Source organism: Rhagoletis zephyria, unplaced genomic scaffold, assembly GCF_001687245.7.
Source record: "Rhagoletis zephyria isolate East Lansing unplaced genomic scaffold, Rhagoletis_zephyria_1.1 Rzeph_scaffold_00042, whole genome shotgun sequence".
NCBI classification, from domain to species: Eukaryota; Metazoa; Arthropoda; class Insecta; order Diptera; family Tephritidae; genus Rhagoletis; species Rhagoletis zephyria.
The window spans coordinates 534148-554607 of NW_016157126.1; the positions used below are offsets into that span (position 1 = coordinate 534148).

Here is a 20460-nt window from a genome sequence, read left to right on the forward strand (position 1 = left end):
ACCAACTGGTCCCCAAAGACTAGTTACCAACTGGTCGTACACTGTTACCAACTGGGCCCCCCGTATCCCAAGTGGGTCCCAAGTCACTCCAAAAAAATTCACACACTGAGACAAACACCATGTGTTCGTCTTTGTCTAGACCTTCGAAATTTTTTTTTATCTTCGCAAATTCTTCCACTCCCGAAACCAAAGATGTATACACAGAGAACGAAAACAAACAAAAGCAAACGTATCAGTATCGTTTAGTTTCGCTCATAGAAGGTAACGAAACAGAACCGATTCAAATCACTCGGAAACATTTTGCGAGCAGTAACTTTACAAAACAATTGAGTGCAGGGAAATAGGCAAATAAACGAAACATAAAGTTGGTGCTCACAACACAAAACGAAACGATTTGTTTAGAGATCCCCTAGTATACATACAGACATATATGTGTATGTACATACTGTGCATATCAGAGGACGTGGCATTTTGCAAAGACGTAAATATACACACACATAATGCTCAGTGTTTAGGCGCGTCTGCTAACACCAGGCGCCTAAATACATGCTATGTACTGCTGCATCAGTTAATTCCGAAGGTTACCGTTTTCAGTTCGTATAAACTGGGAGGCTCCTTTGGGCTGTTGCGGAAAGCGATTCGTTGGTATTTTGTTTGGCTATCATTTACCCAAATTTGCCGATACATTTTTTCAATGTCACCAGTGGACCGATCAGCAATATGTACAAGCGCGCCACTTATAATAGACAAGTGCAATGTGAAAAGACTCTAAAGGAGTTTCGCAAAAATACTTGAAGTTACACGGTTAATAAAATCAAATAAAAAGTGAAAGCCAGTAAAAATTAGAAAAAACTAAATTATGTGCTTTGCAAGAAAAGAATAAATTTTAGCAATCTTGTACTTCGGTAAATGCAACTGGTATTTTACACAAACAACACCGTGTCAAGAACCAAAATGGACGTTCGCGCAATTCGTTAATGATAGCCGATACAACAATAAACGTGAAAATGTTCTATTTTTTTGTTTTCGGAAAAATATAAATTAGATTCGTACACACACAAGTGCAATGAAATTCAACCACGTACCTTAATGTGTTGTTATATCCCGTGTAGTGCGATATGCTGGTTTGTTAAAAAATGTGTCGCTGAAATTAGTGGTGCTGTGATGCCAACGTGATGCTGTGATGCAAACGTATGCTTGTGGTCAATGTGATGTAAAACAAAACGTTGATTTGTTGAACAGCCGGTTAAGAAAAACGCTTGATGTAGCTCTTGTGGCACGTTGGTTGTGGTGCGAAAAACTCAGGTTGTTGTAGATGTAGACGAACGTGATGCTGTTGTGACCAATGTGGAAAAATGTGGCGATCGGTTGAGGCAGTTGAAAAACTCAGATGTGATGCTATGTGGACAGCGTAATGTGGTTAGGCTCGAAGACCAAAATGAAGCAGTTGAACCATTCCACTAATTGATTAATTTGCTGAGCACTAAAGGAATGACTCCTTTTGTTTTGTGTATCGTGTTTTGTTTCGGTTTTGCTCAGGATGAGTACCTTTACCACAATCGAAACCATGCAAGTGAGCAAAAGAACAAACGATGCATTTGGTTTGTGCTCGGCTGCCATTGAAACGTATCGTGTATTGTTAGCGCTCGGGAACATTATAAGAAAAAGAGCACAAACTTTTCATACTTGTGGCAATGGGTAGTGATACGTTCGGTTTGTTTTCGTACTCTGTGTATACACATCAATAATTCAACGAAATTCTGATACATAAGTATGTATTGTATTTTATGACACTTTATTTATATTCTCTTTCAACATACGAACATGCATATATGTATGTACCAGGGATGATTCGAATGTCATATTTTTCACATTCGCGAATGCGAATGCGAATGTTAGGAATAACATTAAAAAAGCTATAATCAACTTTAGCCATCGTTTTTATTTCTTAGAAATTGGTTAAATTATTAGAACATTGAACGAGTGCTTAACCTATACAGTGTTTTAATCAACCCAATTAGAGTGGACTCTCTGCACATGTACACATTCGTATTCGCAAAGCATTCTTATCATTTGATGCGAATGCGAATGTTAGGAATAACATTAAAAAAGCTATAATCAACTTTAGCCATCGTTTTTATTTCTTAGAAATTGGTTAAATTATTAGAACATTGAACGAGTGCTTAACCTATACAGTGTTTTAATCAACCCAATTAGAGTGGACTCTCTGCACATGTACACATTCGTATTCGCAAAGCATTCTTATCATTTGATGCGAATGCGAATGTCGAATGCGAATGTGTAAAATGATACGAATCATTCGCATAACGAATGCGAATGCAAATATTCGCAACATCCCTGGTATGTACATACATACGAGCAAGGTTGCCACTTTGGTACAATTGTACCAAATATGGGCCTTTTTTCTCCGTTTGGGTTTTTGGGCCTTCTTTTGTTTGTTTTAGGCCTTTTTGAAGTAACTATGGATATCCGTTTGTTTGAAATATGCACTCGCTGCAACTGTTCTGTTTGTACTGTTAATTGTTATCGCCATACTGCAGTGGATAATTCCTAGAAATTTTTCGAGTAAGCAGTTTTATAGCCCGTTTAATTTTAGAAAAATAACGTGCAAGTTTCAAGTGTCTAAAAATTACCGTTGATTTTTTAGAATTTTTTTGGGGAGGGTATTACGCGTTTTCTTCTATATAACGCATAATCAAAATCTATTTTAATATGGAAGAAAACGCGCAACACCCTCCACAAAAAAAATCTAAAATAGCGACGGTAATCTTTAGCAACTTGAAACTTGCACTTTGTTGAACGGGCTACAAAACTGCATACTCAAAAATTTCTAAAAATTCAGAATAAAAGATTTGAAATTTTGATACAAATTTCTTTAATTTGTATGTATATAAAGTATGAAGCTGTTTTTGCATATTGAACGAAACCTCTATATCCCTATGGTATTCGACGCGCTGAACGCGAACCCGGGGTCTGAAAAAAAATTTCATTCTTCAAGTTATCTAGAGGTCAAGCCAAGGTCATCTCAAGGTCAAATTCAGAAGAATTGTATCGAATTTTCAGGTTTGTTCAACGAATTTTTCCCAAATCACTTTGAACCTGACGTGATGGAGACGAACAGACCTCAGATTCGTTAAGAGGGCACGAATACCATAGGGATATAGAGGTTTGGTTCAATATGCAAAAACAGCTTCATACTTTATATAAAGTACAAACAAATTAAACAAATTTGTATCAAAATTTCAAATCTTTTATTCTGAATTTTTAGAAATTTTTGAGTATGCAGTTTTGTAGCCCGTTCAACAAAATGCAAGTTTCAAGTTGCTAAAGATTACCGTCGCTATTTTAGATTTTTTTTGTGGAGGGTGTTGCGCGTTTTCTTCCATATTAAAATAGATTTTGATTATGCGTTATATAGAAGAAAACGCGTAATACCCTCCCCAAAAAAATTCTAAAAAATCAACGGTAATTTTTAGACACTTGAAACTTGCACGTTATTTTTCTAAAATTAAACGGGCTATAAAACTGCTTACTCGAACAATTTCTAGGAATTATCCATGAATTAATTAATGAAAAAAATGTTTCATGAAAATAATTGTGAATATTATATTAGAACAATGTGCACACTAGGGTCCCATCGAAAATGTTTTTTATGGTAATTTCAACACCTTACCCCCAAATTATATTTGTTTTTATGAGAAATATTGTTGCCTATTTTTATAGATTGTTTAAAGGCCATTTAGGTCCGAAAACACGATTTTGTAGATTTGTGAGTTTTTGAATAACCATTTTTGATTCAATTTCAAAGATCGAATATGATCTGAGAGAGGATATGAGCAATTCTCACAAACTTCGAATTTTTTCGTGATTTTTTTTTATCGTGACCAAGTCCATGGCCCTCTTAATATTATATAAACATCCGAAAACATTAAAACGTTTGAAATAAATCTCGTCTCACTTTTTTGAATTTTTCACTTTGTTGCTGAAGTAATGAAGAATTGAAAATTCATAAGAGATAATTATAGTTTTTGTAAGTTTTATCTTAATATCTTAAAAACTTGTAGACTTATTGAAAAATGATAAGTGGGCGTANAACATTAAAACGTTTGAAATAAATCTCGTCTCACTTTTTTGAATTTTTCACTTTGTTGCTGAAGTAATGAAGAATTGAAAATTCATAAGAGATAATTATAGTTTTTGTAAGTTTTATCTTAATATCTTAAAAACTTGTAGACTTATTGAAAAATGATAAGTGGGCGTAAGATACTAAATTTAATAACCCTTAATTTGATATATCGTCCTGTTTATAACAATTAACGCATTCCATAGATATTACAATGCCAAAGTTTAATTTTCAAAATTCATACACTTTGATTCAATTGCGCGGGCTAAAGATAGGTTTTAAATTAATATCTCGTGGACAATAACAATTGGCTTAGACCTAAGACATCATAATATTACTATTACAATACGGTCAGAAGACCTTCAAAGGACAAATAATAAATGAGCAAATAAATACTGCATCGGACGTACTGTTTGCACCTCTAAAACTACTGTACAAGAAGAAGAATGACAACAAGAAAATATTAAGGACAGATATGGAAGGGAATACACCGACTGCAAAAACAAAGGGGGTAAAAATCACGGACTTCTACCTGCCGTCAAAAACGAGCCAAAACAATTCATCTACCTATTGAGTACCGCAAACACTGCAAAACTAAAAAGACGTACCTAACAAAAGAAAGAGGTAGTTAACAAGGAGTATAAATACGAGCAACCAACAAAAATTATGCAGAACGAAAAATGACACTGAAGATGGCACAACGCCGAAACCGGTTTGTCTCCAAACCAAATTTGACAAGGGATGACGGAAATTCGTTCCATAATACATCATACACCCACCCTGTCGGAAACAACAACAACCAAAAAGGAAATAACAATTGGCTTAGACCTAAGACATCATAATATTACTATTACAATACGGTCAAATGCCTTTTTTTCCCCCCATACAAAATCGACCCAGCCTAATGGGCAATTCTCACAAACTTAGAATTTGTTTCTGATTTTTTTTTTAATCGTGAGCACATGACATTTTTAGTATACGTTCCCTTAGCTGCTAGAATACAACATCCAACGTGGTGCACCGTTTTACAGCAATGCACTATACGTCTTTAACGTTTTTATGCGTTTTTTTTTTGGAAATTGAAAGTATGCGAAATTTTATTCCGATTTAGAAAATTTTCAACATATGGCTTTTTTATGCCAAGGTTAATATTGTACTGGGTTTGGTACAAATTGATAAATCAGTTACCGAGATACCCAAACAGTCAGTGGCACCCTTAGACACTTCAGAATTTTCCGCCCTTTTTCCGATAAGAAAAATATTTTGAGGTAAAACTACCAGTTTTGGAACGATAAGCAGTAAATAGTAAAATTCAAGTTTATGTTATTTACTATATTTTATTACAATTTAAGATGAAAAAGTGGTATTTGCCTTAAATAAGNAGGGTAAAGGCCAGAAATATTAAAAAGAATTACCGTTTTTGACTACAAAATTACNGTAACTGTGAACCACAATGTTTAGCACCAAAATGCTACAGAGATTTGAAACGAATGAGTTTCAATTAGCTCTAACGTTGAACGAGCGGTATAATCGTGAAAGTATTGGTCATTCAAAAGATTTGCCAACAACGCTCAAAATATATGGGATACGATACATAGACTGATTATGCACGACCAAAACCGCAATACTTACTGCGTTCAACCAGAAATCAAACCAGAATTTCCGCAATACTTATTGAAAACTGACAGGATTCAATAATATTCTCGAATCACCTAGGTACGCTCGTTTTTGGCAGTATTGTCGAATTGTGGAAACCTCCCAGTGATTGTCATTTTCAGAGCAACGTTTCAATCGTTTCTTCACGCTGTGCGCAGGCACGGCGCCAGAGTCATTACGCGCGAATTTGAAAAGTTACAGTGTTGTCCTATTTTCTGATTGCGTGATTGCATCTCAAATTTATCTCTTAAAATGTACAAACACAAATTCTACTTTCAGTGCAGCTAACTTAAAAAAAAAAATTTTCAACTCAAATTTTGCCGCCTCTAAATTTTGCCGCCCTAGGCACCTGTCGATGTTGCCTTTACGGTGAATCCGCCACTGCATACAGTGAACCAAATAAAAACTGGGACGCGGCATTTTAGTAAGTTTTGGCTATTTTTCTTTAGATTATTTAATGTATATTATTTTTTTATGAAAGTATATGTGATTACTTAAGAAACACGATAGAAACCCCAATTTCAGACTTTGTGCAAAAATTATGAAAAATCTGCAAATTTTTACCAAAATTTCTAACTTTTTCATCAGGATATTTAGTCAAAATTTAGGTATTCAGTTTTGTAACCCATTAAATTTTACCAGGTAAATTGCAAATTTTAAGTATCTTGGACTTACCCATGGTGGAATAAGACCAGGTGAAGTAATAAGAGCGAGAAGGAAGATTTGACACTACCTTATTGGGAGTGTTTGCCCCTTAGATTTTTTTAAGGGTAAAGGCCAGAAATATTAAAAAGAATTACCGTTTTTGACTACAAAATTACTTAAAAATTACTTTTGAAATATCCCTATTTGAAAAATAAAAGAGCCATTTAAATTAACTAAGCATAATTTATTATTTTTTATTCAAATTAGATATGTAGATGCTAAACAATTTTGTGGATTGCGCTTGTCTTTAGTTNATTTCCGCAATACTTATTGAAAACTGACAGGATTCAATAATATTCTCGAATCACCTAGGTACGCTCGTTTTTGGCAGTATTGTCGAATTGTGGAAACCTCCCAGTGATTGTCATTTTCAGAGCAACGTTTCAATCGTTTCTTCACGCTGTGCGCAGGCACGGCGCCAGAGTCATTACGCGCGAATTTGAAAAGTTACAGTGTTGTCCTATTTTCTGATTGCGTGATTGCATCTCAAATTTATCTCTTAAAATGTACAAACACAAATTCTACTTTCAGTGCAGCTAACTTAAAAAAAAAAATTTTCAACTCAAATTTTGCCGCCTCTAAATTTTGCCGTCCTAGGCACCTGTCGATGTTGCCTTTACGGTGAATCCGCCACTGCATACAGTGAACCAAATAAAAACTGGGACGCGGCATTTTAGTAAGTTTTGGCTATTTTTCTTTAGATTATTTAATGTATATTATTTTTTTATGAAAGTATATGTGATTACTTAAGAAACACGATAGAAACCCCAATTTCAGACTTTGTGCAAAAATTATGAAAAATCTGCAAATTTTTACCAAAATTTCTAACTTTTTCATCAGGATATTTAGTCAAAATTTAGGTATTCAGTTTTGTAACCCATTAAATTTTACCAGGTAAATTGCAAATTTTAAGTATCTTGGACTTACCCATGGTGGAATAAGACCAGGTGAAGTAATAAGAGCGAGAAGGAAGATTTGACACTACCTTATTGGGAGTGTTTGCCCCTTAGATTTTTTTAAGGGTAAAGGCCAGAAATATTAAAAAGAATTACCGTTTTTGACTACAAAATTACTTAAAAATTACTTTTGAAATATCCCTATTTGAAAAATAAAAGAGCCATTTAAATTAACTAAGCATAATTTATTATTTTTTATTCAAATTAGATATGTAGATGCTAAACAATTTTGTGGATTGCGCTTGTCTTTAGTTTTGAAAGACAAACACTAACAATAACAAAGAGCTTTAAGGATTTACAGCCAATGTAATAAATAATAATTAGAAACTTAAATAGAGATTTTGACGCTAATAAGCGTAATGTGATGTACTAAATCCACGGAATAGTTCACACAAAGAGAAGCAATCAAGAATGAAGATACTGAAGACCACCTAGATTGAGAAGTGTCTATATCATTCTAGATGAAAGGTCCAACTACGGTTTCAAAACATCATGTTAATGCCACACAAACTGATATTTTTAGGCAGAAAAATATGTTAAAATGGGGAAATTAGTAAACGGATTTTTCACAAATAATACTTCAAGGACTCACCGACAAATGCATACAAAAATCTTAATAATAGCAGCCAATGCAGTAACCAATTAAAAGTGACAGTTAATGCCGTACAACTCGATGTCTTGAGGCAAAAACACTTTTCAAAATGGTGAAATTAGTAAAAAAGATTTTGCACAAAGAATACTTCCAAGGACTCACCGACGGATGCATAGACAAATCTTGATAATTTTATGAAGAGATTAAATTAGATACATGAAATCAGCAACGTGAATACAAAAACGCAACACGTGATATTAATGGTTATAAGTTTTAAATAAATAAATTTAAATAGGTATATATGGGAGGTTTATAAAGATTAATCGATTATACCTTTTGCCTTTCAAGCGCTTATTTGAATCATTTATACGGAAATGCATCCTGCACTTAAAAAAATAGCTTTTCCACATTTATTGAAGGGTCTATTTCATGGCTGTGGGATAAAACTTTTTCGGAGAAGTTGGTGGTGCAAGAAATTACCCAACAAACATTAAGGTTTGGGTTCAACTTGAGGTTAAGTTGAGAACTAAGGTATTTCTCAAATCTTAACAGTACCTCAAGTGGAGGATCATAGCGTTCTCAACAAAAAGGGCATTTTTCTTTGTATGAAAAAAGGACTGTTTCTCAAGTTGAGAAAATCCTAGTTCTCAGCTCGAACTCCAATGTAATTCTCCAATTGGTGTCAAACATACCATTGAAATACTGGAATTGAAATAGTAAAATACCTTATACCTTTTTGATTGAAACGACATACATAGATCTATTTAAATATTAATTTTTCATTTTATTACTCCTTTTGTATTATGTAGTTAATCAATATCGTATTACAATAATTCACTTCACAGTACACAGTCCGACAGTAATTTTGCCATTTAATTCACTTCGCGTTTTATTTTCTTTCAAGATTATTTGAGGATACTTTGAAGATTATTTACCTTTTGTTGGTAATTTTCCTCTTTATATAGCTTTAGTTTTTCACTTGATAATTAAAAATTCGTTTCTCTATCACTTTTTACGTATCTGTGCGTCGGTTAGACATGAGTTGGAGAATTATGTTGGATATCAACTTGAGAACTATGAATTTCTCCAAGGTTGGAGAAATATTTTTTTTGTGTTCATTGGGTAGAATTAAATATTTTAAATATGCAACTTATTCAGCCTAACCTGTTCCGCTGGTGAATGGAACAAACGGACGCCTTCGTAATCAACGTTTTTCTGCAAATTACACAGCTTGGCTTATGCGTTATTAATTTTTTAATCACAACCAAATTATATAGTATTTTTCCACAAAAATTCAAACGGAAATTTTTAGAAAAAAAACAAGTTTTAATGGAAAATTTTTGAAATAAAAACAATGTTGCAAGCAAATAACACTATGCAACAGTCAAAATCGGGATGGGATGAAACCAACGGGAAATGTTATATCGGTCAAAAACAAGTTATACATGGCCCGGCGTTTCGCTACGTCTAGGAATCGAGATATATCGATTTGAAGTTAGTAACTATCATATAGGGGAAATTGTCACCTTTGGTGGTCTTTTTTTTTTACATAACTCGGGAATCAGTAGTCCGATTTTGCTCAAACAGATTTAAAAAAATTAAAAATTACAATTCCTTTAGTCTGTTAATATAACGTTTTTCTATATACTCAACAGTTTTGCCGGTAAAAATAAATGTATGAAAAAAAAATATTTTTGCCTAAAAATTAAATTTTTTTTTTAATTCATAAAATTCCAAAACGGAAAAAAGTGTCACGTAAAGTCACATAACCTATGAACAAAATGAGACATACATCATGAAAATCAATGTATGCGTTTCGCTCTTATTCAAAATTAAGTAAAGGTATGAATTTCAAAAATTTGCTCGAGATATGCTCAAAATTCCTTGGAAAAAACATTGATGACTTTTTTTATGATTGTCAGAATTAAAAAAAAAAAGTAATAAACAAAAGGTTATTTGATTTTTATGGCAGCGGTAACAAACTAAAAAACGGTCTAAATCTGCGTGGACAATTAAAAGGAAAAAAGGAAAGTGCACTTTTTTAATTATTTGGGTTTTTTCCGTTGGCTACCTGCATGATTTTTTCACACAAATTGCACCCACAATTTGATTTTTATGGTAGCGGTAACAAACTAAAAAACGGTCATAAATGTGCGTGGACAATTAAAAGGAAAAAAGGAAAGTGCACTTTTTTAATTATTTGGGTTTTTCCGTTGGCTACCTGCATGATTTTTTTACACAAATTGCACCCACATTTATGAGTGGTCATGTTTTAGAACGTTTCGAAAAATTTAAAACGCACACGAATCAGGTATATAGCCACCCTTAAAAGATGCGCCAATTCATAAGTACCTCTCAGTAAAATATTGAAACTTACGTAGTATTTATAGGTGTTCATTGATCGATTTTTGCCATTCAACAAGTGTCTCCGAACGCGTAAAGTACGATTTTTTTAAAGTGACGAAAAAGTAATAAAAGTATAAAACCGAAATGAGTGCAAATTGTCCAGAAAATATCAATTTATTTTGTTACGTTTGTGGCAAAAGAGCTTTTTCAACAAATACTGCATTACTCACTGAGCAAGTGGAGCGCGCTTTTAAACTTTATTTTGATTCCGAAATAATTCGCGGCGTTTCGTGGGTCCCAGACAAAATTTGTAAAACGTGCTACAATGGTCTTAACATGTGGATCCAAGGGAAACGCAGTTCACTTCGTTTTGGTGTACCAATGATTTGGACTGATCCAGAAGAGCACAATTCCGACAACTGTTACGCTTGCGCAAACAAAATATGTGGATTAAATCGTAAAGGCCTTAAACGAAGAGTTTACATATCTGTTAAAAGTGCACAAATACCTCTACCGCATTCGGATGAAATACCAATTCCACCGCTTCCAAGTCCTGACAGAGAAACTTCTTTTTCTATTGACACAATGGATCAATCGGATTTCACCTATAAACCAACACCAGAAGCCGGCCCATCGAACAAAATAACAAAAAAAAAAGACGTACGATCCCGACAAGGAAGATGAAGAAGAAGAATATACAATGGGAGTTTCCTCCGAGGGTAAGTCACAAAAATGAAGTTAACTGACTGATTAAAAACAATTGATTTTTTCCAGATGAAGACAGATCCTCATCCGATACAGACTCTGAACAAGTGGGCGAACCACCACGCAAGAAAGTAAAGGGCGCAAACAAACGAATATAAGTTTTGCGTTCATCGATTTTTATACCTATGTATCTATGTAATAACCTAATAATTACCTGTAATAATTTTTAATTTTACGTGTTAAGAATAAATAATATATAATAAATATTATCCAAATTCATTGAAATATAAAATCAATATTCTTGTCAAAATGAGATACCTTTACTTAATTGTGAATAAAAGCGAAACGCGTCTATCGATTTTCCAGATCTATGTCTCATTTTGCTTAAAGGTTATGTGACTTTGCGTGAAAGTAATACGACTTGCCTTTTTCTCCGTTTTGGATTTTTTATGAATTTAAAAAATAAAAAAATTTAATATTTTAGGCAAAAAATATTTTTTTTCTTCATACATTTATTTTTACCGGCAAAACTGTTGTTGTCGTTATATGAACAGATTAAAGGAATTGTAATTTTTAATTTTTTTAAATTTGTTTGAGCAAAATCGGACTAGTGGTTCTCGAGTTATGTCAAAAAAAGACCACCAAAGGTGACAATTTCCCCTATATGATAGTTACTAACTTCAAATCGATATATCTCGATTCCTAGATGTGACCCAGCGAAACGTCGGGACACGTATAACTTCTTTTTTACCGATATAACTTTCCCCGGTAGTTTGAACCCTTCCCGATCACTGACCCCTACCATTTGTCTCACAGTGTAATAAATGGCCAAATTGCCCCCAAAATATATGTAAATTCTTCCAAAGAAGCAACACATAAAACGTTCAACGATTAAGTGCAACATTGTTAAATATAAGGCAGCCGAATGTCAGAAAATGAACAGAGAATGCTGCCTTATTACTTCACCTGTTTATTGCGCCATGGGGCTTACCCTTGATTTATGGCATTTTTTTATTGACTGTACTCCGCATTTTTTTCATATAAAAAAAAAAATTTTAACATATACTGTCAAAAATCATCGGTAAGTCCTACCATATACTCACTTGAAGTTGTTGGCTTGGAAGGGAAATTTTAAATTTTTGAGAGTCTGTCGCCAGACAACAGAAAGCTTTTGCAAGAGGCTATTAAACGGCGACGGTCAGGCAAACTAACGTCGGTATTTACGCTTAGAGGAATAGTTTATGTTAAATATGACAATAATTCTGCTGCTGTTAAAGTCTGTAAGCCGAATGATTTGCCGAAATTCTAATGTTATAATGACTTTAATTTTACGTACTTTTCATGTTCTTAGCTTTAGTGAAATATTTTTAAAGATGGTCCGTCATAGATTCTGCATCAATTACTATTTGTCCCACACAAAGCTACAGTCTGTACGCTTTATGGTTGCCTTTGTTAATTTCTCTGTTCGTTATGTCTCTTAACAGTGGTAAATATGGTGTTCATGAGAACAGTCTAACTTTGATTAACATTTTATGTGATCGGCAGAAGGGCTTCAATGTTGGTCACTTTAATGCCAGAAGCTTAGATAATGAGAAAATGGACACAATCAGATACACTTTTGAAAACTCGAATGTAGATGTAATCTGTATTACTGAAACATGGCTTTCTAGTAATTCCAATGACATTCATTCCTCTATTAAAAATTATAAAATGATCCGCCATGATAGACCTAATAAGAAAGGGGGTGGAATAGCTATTTATTGCAGAAATAATAATAATATGAGACTCATTTGTAAATCCGATAATTGTGATGTAGAATATCTCTTTGTTGAATTGTCTGATAGATGTTCCCAAATCCTAGTTTCATGTGTTTACAACCCACATAAATCTATAAGCCTTGACCCGTAGTTTGTTTCTTTATCGCCCTACCTGGTTGAGTATGAAAATATCGTAATATGTGGTGATTTTAATGTTAACCTTCTTGTACATGATTCCCTCAGTGTTCGTTTGTTAAATAATGTTGCCTCGTATGGCCTTTCTGTTGTCAATATGAATATGCCAACTACACTGAGGGGAAAAAATTTTAAAATTAAAAAAAAAGTGCTAAATTAAAAAAAAAAAACGCATATAAAAGAGCACCAACCCAACTCGTTTTAAATTTGAGTATGTACGTTATAAAAAAAAGTCGTTGTGAAGTGCGCAGATGTTTTTTCGTTATACGAAATTATAATTAAGAAAAAAAGAATTTATTTTATGTTCCCGTCTGATGGTAATTGAACCCGGACCCTCTTGGCAGCCACCAATTGTATCAAGCGTCTTTGCACACTCAGGTACAGCCATACATGAAAATGTGTTTTCAAATGTTGAGTTTGAATCAACATCACAGCGCGCGATTAGTTCATTTGTACAGATAAACATGTACCATGTATGTGTGTATGTGTTGTCACCGCTGTGCATGCTTTGTATACATATACTTTCTTAATTACATATGAAAAAGCATACGAGACGTGCAAAACGACATCCGTGCAGTGAAAATGCTTCATTTTAATACAGGCGTATTTGAATTGAATATTTCCATTATACGTAGTGTATGTATAATGGAAAAATCCATTTCGTTAACACTTTTCACTAGATTTAAATACGAGCTTAAATACGAGCATTTTTAAATGGTAATCAAATACAATTTTTTTTATTCTTACAACGCGTTTTTTTTCTCAGCGTAGATACGGTAATAAGTGTAACCCTAGTCTACTAGATTATTTTATCATTCCTGACAATTTATCAGCATTAAAGTTTGATCAACTATCATTCATTTCGGATCACGACCTAATTTTCTGAGCGCTTGATTTTAGTTTTGGCCACCCTAAGACCACTGGTACTTTTTCGTATAGAGACTACCGAAGGGTTGACACTGATTCACTACTTTTTGATATAGACAGTGTGTGCTGGCGTGACTGTTGGTGTCTGGTTAATGAAAAACTAGAATTTCTTATCCAAAACTTATTGACCCTTTTTAATAAACATGTCCCAGTACGACATATTAAAAGCACATCCTCCGTGGCACCCTGGTTCACGGGCTATCGGGCTGCAATCAAGGCTCGCAACAAGGCATTATCTGTATGGAAAAGGCATCCTAACTAAGCTAGCTGGCGTCTGTTTAAAATAGCAAGAAATAAAGCAACATCGGCTATAAGGAAATAGAAGTGCAGGTATTATTCGAGGAACCTTGATTGATTTAGACGCAGATACACTCAATAAAGCGTTCATTAGCAGTCCTTTGTCTGATTCCTACCAGCAATGTTTTGTCCCCTGTGATCATCTAATTTATTCTGGTAGCCCATTTGAGTTCTCAACAGTGTCTGAGTGTGATGTTATTAAAAGTATTTTAAAAATCAAATCAAATGCATGCGGTCAGGATGGTATACCGTTAAAATTTATTAAAATGGTACTACCATCTATTATCGGTACGATAACACACATAATTAATCACTGTATTACCACATCGTGTTTCCCTGATCAGTGGAAGGTGGCTTTAGTGCGTCCTACTGCCAAGAAGAAGGGCGCCCAGGCTCCATCGGACTTTCGCCCTATAAGTATTCTACCAACGTTCTCAAAAGTATTTGAGTCTTTAATGGCTGAACAAATTACCCGTCATGTGCAGGAGAAGAACCTGCTTTATCCGCTTCAGTCTGGCTTTAGGATTAGTCAAAGTTGCTCAACGTCTGTGTTAGAAATTCTGGATGACGTTCGTTCTTTTTTCGACAAAGGTTACCTTACGTTGCTATGTCTCTTTGACTTCTCCAAAGCCTTTGACACTGTCACCATTTCCTTTGTCTTAAGCTTAAGCATTATCTTGGATTCAGCGAATATTCTCTGAAACTTATGACGAGTTATCTAAAGAACAGATTTCAACGAGTTACAGTAGGAAATCAATCCTCACAACCAATGAAACTAGTTTCTGGTGTATCACAGGGCTCAATTCTAGGACCTATATTATTTACACTATTTCTTAATGACATCTTTTCGGTGTGTAAATTTTTGTTAGTATGCATGCTTATGCAGACGATGTCCAGCTTTACTTGTCAAGTTCTTTCGAAAATGTTAATGATCTCTGTGATAAAGATAAATCGGGATATTTTATCAATAATGCACTGGGCAGAAACCAACAGTCTTTGCCTTAACCCAAATAAAACGTATGTACTGCCTATTTCTAAAAGAAAGTTGGTTGTAAATAACATTCCATCCCTTTACATAGGTGCCAAACCAATTGCTTTTGTAATTAAAATTACTAACCTGGGCTTTGTAATCAACTCGAATTTAACATGTGTTGATCATATAAATATGATAATTGGTAAGGTGTATTGCGCGCTACGTAGTTTCAGACATTCGTCCTTCGTAAGACGTAAGCTTGCCATCCAATTACTGATACCAAATTTGACGTACTCTGCACCCATTTACAATAGACTAGACTCACAGTCTGCTCATAAGGTTGAGGTTGTTTTTAATAATATCACTCGTTATGTGCATGGCCTGCGTAAATTTGACCACATATCCCAGTGGAGATACGATCTGTTGGACTGTCAAATCCTGGACTACATTGAAGCCAGAAGCAGTATCTTTCTTTATCGGCTTATGTTAACTAAAACGCCTTCATATCTTTATGAGAAGCTGAAATTTACAAAATCGTCCCGTTTATATGATTTAATCGTCCCCAGCTTTGACTCTGTAGTCTCGACTAGATTGTTCTTTGTGAACACTATACGTACCTGGAACTCTATTCCTACTTCCATAAGGAGTAGTATAAACAAAAGCAACTATAGAACTGTTATTTACAATTATTTTTCTCAACTTATCTAGACTGACCATCTTATTTTACTTTATTTTATTTTAAATTATAACTACTGACCTAGCCTTAAGTATATACATATGTAAGCCTGCATTTTTAATATCAACATAGTAATGTTTTTGTAAAATGTATTAACAACTTGAGTTCGACTCTATCTGTTGTACTATAAAAGATTCAAAATCTTACTGTACTAATTTTCTTGTTCAATAAATGACAAATGACAAATATACAGCCCAATATCTTTCATTTAACACCTCATTTTCGAAAATCGAACGAACGGTGCAGATTTAATGACAGGGACAAAAACTGTTTTTGGGTATTATAATATATATTGGTCGGCCGCTGTGGTGTAGTGGTAAGCAGTGCGCGGTTCCACTCCGCAGCACCTGGGTTCAAACCCTGATCAAAGCAACATCGCAAAAATATAGAAAAAAGGTATTTTCTTAACAGCGGTCGTCCCTCGGCAGGCAATGGCAAACCTGCGAGTGTATTTTTGCCATGAAAAACAGCTTCTCATAAAAAATACCATCGCCGTTCGGAGTCGGCGTAAAACTGTAGGTCCATCCGCTTTGTGTGACAACATCAAGGCGCACGCCACAAATCGGAGGAGAAGCTCGGCCAAACATTAACATATGTGTAAGCGCCAATCTATTATTATTATTATTAATATATATTGTTTTTTTTGGGCTTTTTTTATTTCTTTTTCCCTCTGTAACTTTTTAATGAACAGAAAAAGTGGTGCACGAGTATCATAGTTCAATAGTATATTTTACAATAGATTACACACGTATTTGGATAAATTTTCCAAATGCATACATGTGCTAGTAAAAAATATCCATTTTTACTTTGTGCACGCATAGTAACCTTTTAAAGAAGTTGCTTTTTAACTATCTTCTAATGAGACCACATAAGCCTGCTGCATCTACATTGATTCCTTTTATGCTCCAGAACACTATAACAGTTGTCCGATAACAGTTGTAGGTCCGCTCCAGCTACTACACTGAAAATTAAATTTCGTAAAAATGCTACGAAAAACTTTCGTAGCCTTGGGTTTTGTACAATGTACGAAACTTTCGTTCATAATACGAACACATTTTTCACAACGAAATAATATTTTACCAACCATTCGTAAATATAACGAGAGGACTTTCGTAAGGCATTTTTTCAGTACAATTTACAAAATCTTACGTTTATTACCTTCCTTTTATTAGCTCGGGATGTAACTATGTAATATTGATGCGCCTAAAAGATGCAGCGATTTCTATTCTCAAGTTACATACCTGATGACAGTACGAATGGCAATTATAATAGGGAGGTTTTAGTTTTTTAAACTATATTTTTTTTTAAATTTATGAAACACATTCGTAAATTACTGAACAAATCTCTGTACGAATAATTTTGTATATTGTAGGAAGGCATTCGTAATATTTACCTATAGTTTTAAAATTTACGAAACCTACAATTCCGTATTCGTACAATTTACTTAATACTTTTGTATATAGTACTTATGCAGAAATAGGTTTTTTTTTTTAATTCGTACAACATACGAATATTTTCATACAATATTCTAAATTATCGGTAGTTTAATATTTCATCATATTTTTATGTAACGCATGTCACTGCGAAATTACTGGTTGGATGCTGTGAGACGTATAATATAATTTTAAACGTTTTAGAAAGGGATATGCTGGATAAAAGTACAATATGAACAAAATTAAATATTAAAGCTGTGGATATATCTATTCTTTTAAGCATACATTGAGACTGTTCACACTTGCCTGGTTATCAGGTTATTTGGTTTTTTATTCGGTTTAAAATACACTACAGAATAATAATTTGTAACCAGATAACCAGGCAAGTGTGAACAGCCTCAGTGTTTTTAATATCGCCTACGCTGAGCCTTGCGCTGCAATGTGGCACTTCATAAATAGGCAGTTTTACCAGTTACCTATCAACGGAAATCCGAAGGCAGGAACAGACGCACTACTTAATGAAATTAAAAGTAAGTATACATGCATGAATTTTCACTGAAACTTGCCTTTGAGACGCTTTATAATTTTCCTTTAATTTATAGTCGTCAGGAAACAAACATCAAAGAAGCTGCGAATCAGCCAAGTACCACCACATACAAATATTTATTATAATGTTTAAGAAAGTAAAACCAGTATTTTTTATATTCTTTCATATTTTATATCTTACTAGCTTTTACTAGGTTTCACCCCACGCCAGAAGGTATTAGAGGGGTCATGTGACTTGTGGTTCCGAAGTTATGGCTGATAAAAAATTCCAAGCCTATGTTAAGTGCTACGAACCCTTTTACAAACTCATTTATATATACCTTAAGATAAGCATCTACCAGAGATATGTTTGCACACCAAATTTCAAGTTTATTTGACTTACGGTTCCGAAGTTAGAGCTGATTAAATAATTCACGCCTATGGGAGGTGCCACGCCCCCTTTTCCAATACCGCCAATTTTTTCCCATGAGTATGGAATTAATTTTATTTATCTCAACAGCAAGTTCCAAGGCTCTACCACAAATATTTCAAAAGATATACAAGATGAAAATTTTAGTTAGTGTAGGAGGTGCCACGCCCTTTTTGCAGTACTGACCATTTTTCTCTATGCCTATAACCTTCCCGGGGTAAAAGCAAATAAGTGTGCAAAGTTTCATGCGATACCGTGCCGCGGTTCATAAGTTATAAGGTAATAAATAAACACGACATCCACATTTATATATATAGATTATATTTAATAAGAGATTGGTTGAGTTTCATAATTTAACACTTTGCATCAATATACTTTATTGAATGACGGCTAAGCAATAAACAAATATTTAGTATAGAACCCACTCGTATGCATATACCTAAATAAAATACTTAAGTTTTATTATAGGTAAATTAACCTTTTTTATTAATTTTAAACTAGGTGTAGTTAGAAAACTTCGGTAAAACTTATTATTTACGACAGTTGTACTTGTAATATCTGCACCTCCTTCGTAGAATGTATGAATGATTGCTATTATTCTTTACACTATAAAAACACAGCTCAAATTATAGCACAACACTTTCATTATATTATAACCATTAATGATGAACGTTTTTGCAAAACATTTTGTTAAACAAAAGCGCTTTAAATTAACGATGAGAACAAAATAAAAGTCTTGTGTTATAATTCGTACCATGTTTTTTACAGTGTGGAGAATAAAAGCAATCGCACATTCTACGAAAAAAGCACAGATTATACGAAAATAACGAAATTCGATAGTAAATAGTACAAATACATTCGCAAAATGTACTAAAGATCTTATTTCTCATATTTTCGTAGTATGTACGAAATAATTTCGTAAGATGTACGCAAGTTTTCGTTATATTTACGTAGATTTTATTTTCAGCGTATAAAAGCCGCGAGTATCAGATTTAAAAAAAGGAGGCACGCCACTTTGACTCTTCAGAACTTCTTTTCTACCGCAAGCACTTACTTCTAACGGGCTGCATTCGATTTTTCTCTCCAAATACTACCAGTTCATTGTAAACTCAAATATGAGCAACCAACGCACCAAATTTTTCAACGTAAGAATAAAAAAATAACAGGAGATTCACACTTTTATTTGTAAAAAATTCTCAATGTTATTTCTGAACTATATGCATATTTGACTCAAAAATATATACCGTGGCCCTCTTTTTTGCATTTACATAATCTACACAACATATCGATTGCTGAGTGGAAGATCGACCTATCTCGGCAGCCAGCTCGAAAACGCTCTATCTCAAAAAACTTTTCAAGAACGTCCTATTTCAAATGGCGTGTCTGCTTTTTTCGGCGCAATATTTAACTACTTCCAAGGCAACAATCTACCTCTCATTTATATTGTATGATACCTACCGACGACGTTGATATCTAGACTAGGTTGTATATAAACTTTGCCATTATACCTTTGCTATAAATGGTGGTCAGGACCACGGATGTTGCGAATATTTCCATTCGCATTCGTTATGCGAATGATGCGCATCATTTTACACATTCGCAGTCGTCATTAGCATTCGCATCAAAAGATACGAATGTTTTGCGAATGCGAATGTGTACATGGGCAGAGAGTCCACGCTAATATTGTTGAAATGGCTCTAAGACTATCTATCCAGGGTGCGGATAATAACCGACTTTTAGCTTCAGGCGCTAAACGGCTAAGTAGTATATCAAGCAACATTGAAGGGCATTCAACAAGTACTGCTGAAAGTCTTATAAGCAACCTAGAGATAATTTTAGATTCCTCCAGCGAAAGCGAAGGCTCGTATGTAGCATCTGGAGACATTAAAAAAGTGAAATTAAAGCTCAATTGAAGGCCTTAAAGAAAAGCGGTGAAAATCCTCTCTATTGGTAGAAAACTAAACTAAAATACGACAAATTGACAGATCTGTCCCGCAAATATTTGAGTGCTCCATACGCCAGCGTTTCAAATGAGCAATTGTTCAGTGCAGCCAGGCTTATATGCTAGCCTCTAAAAGCTCAG

At 34.1% G+C, this 20460-nt stretch overlaps 1 protein-coding gene across 2 annotated transcripts in view; it reads right to left on the reverse strand.

Moving 5' to 3' along the window:
- Positions 1 to 20460, reverse strand: part of Gyf (GIGYF family protein Gyf) — a 262645-nt gene that overhangs the window by 68191 nt on the left and 173994 nt on the right. Inside the window, exon 7 of one of the 2 annotated variants that reach the window (XM_017621825.1) lies at positions 2530 to 2571. The exons of the other annotated variant lie outside the window; for it this stretch is intronic. Coding sequence (XP_017477314.1) covers positions 2545 to 2571 — 27 coding nt within the window. The 3' untranslated portion in view covers positions 2530 to 2544. Of the gene's footprint in view, positions 1 to 2529; positions 2572 to 20460 lie in introns of those variants that run through there. 2 annotated transcript variants of the gene reach the window in all.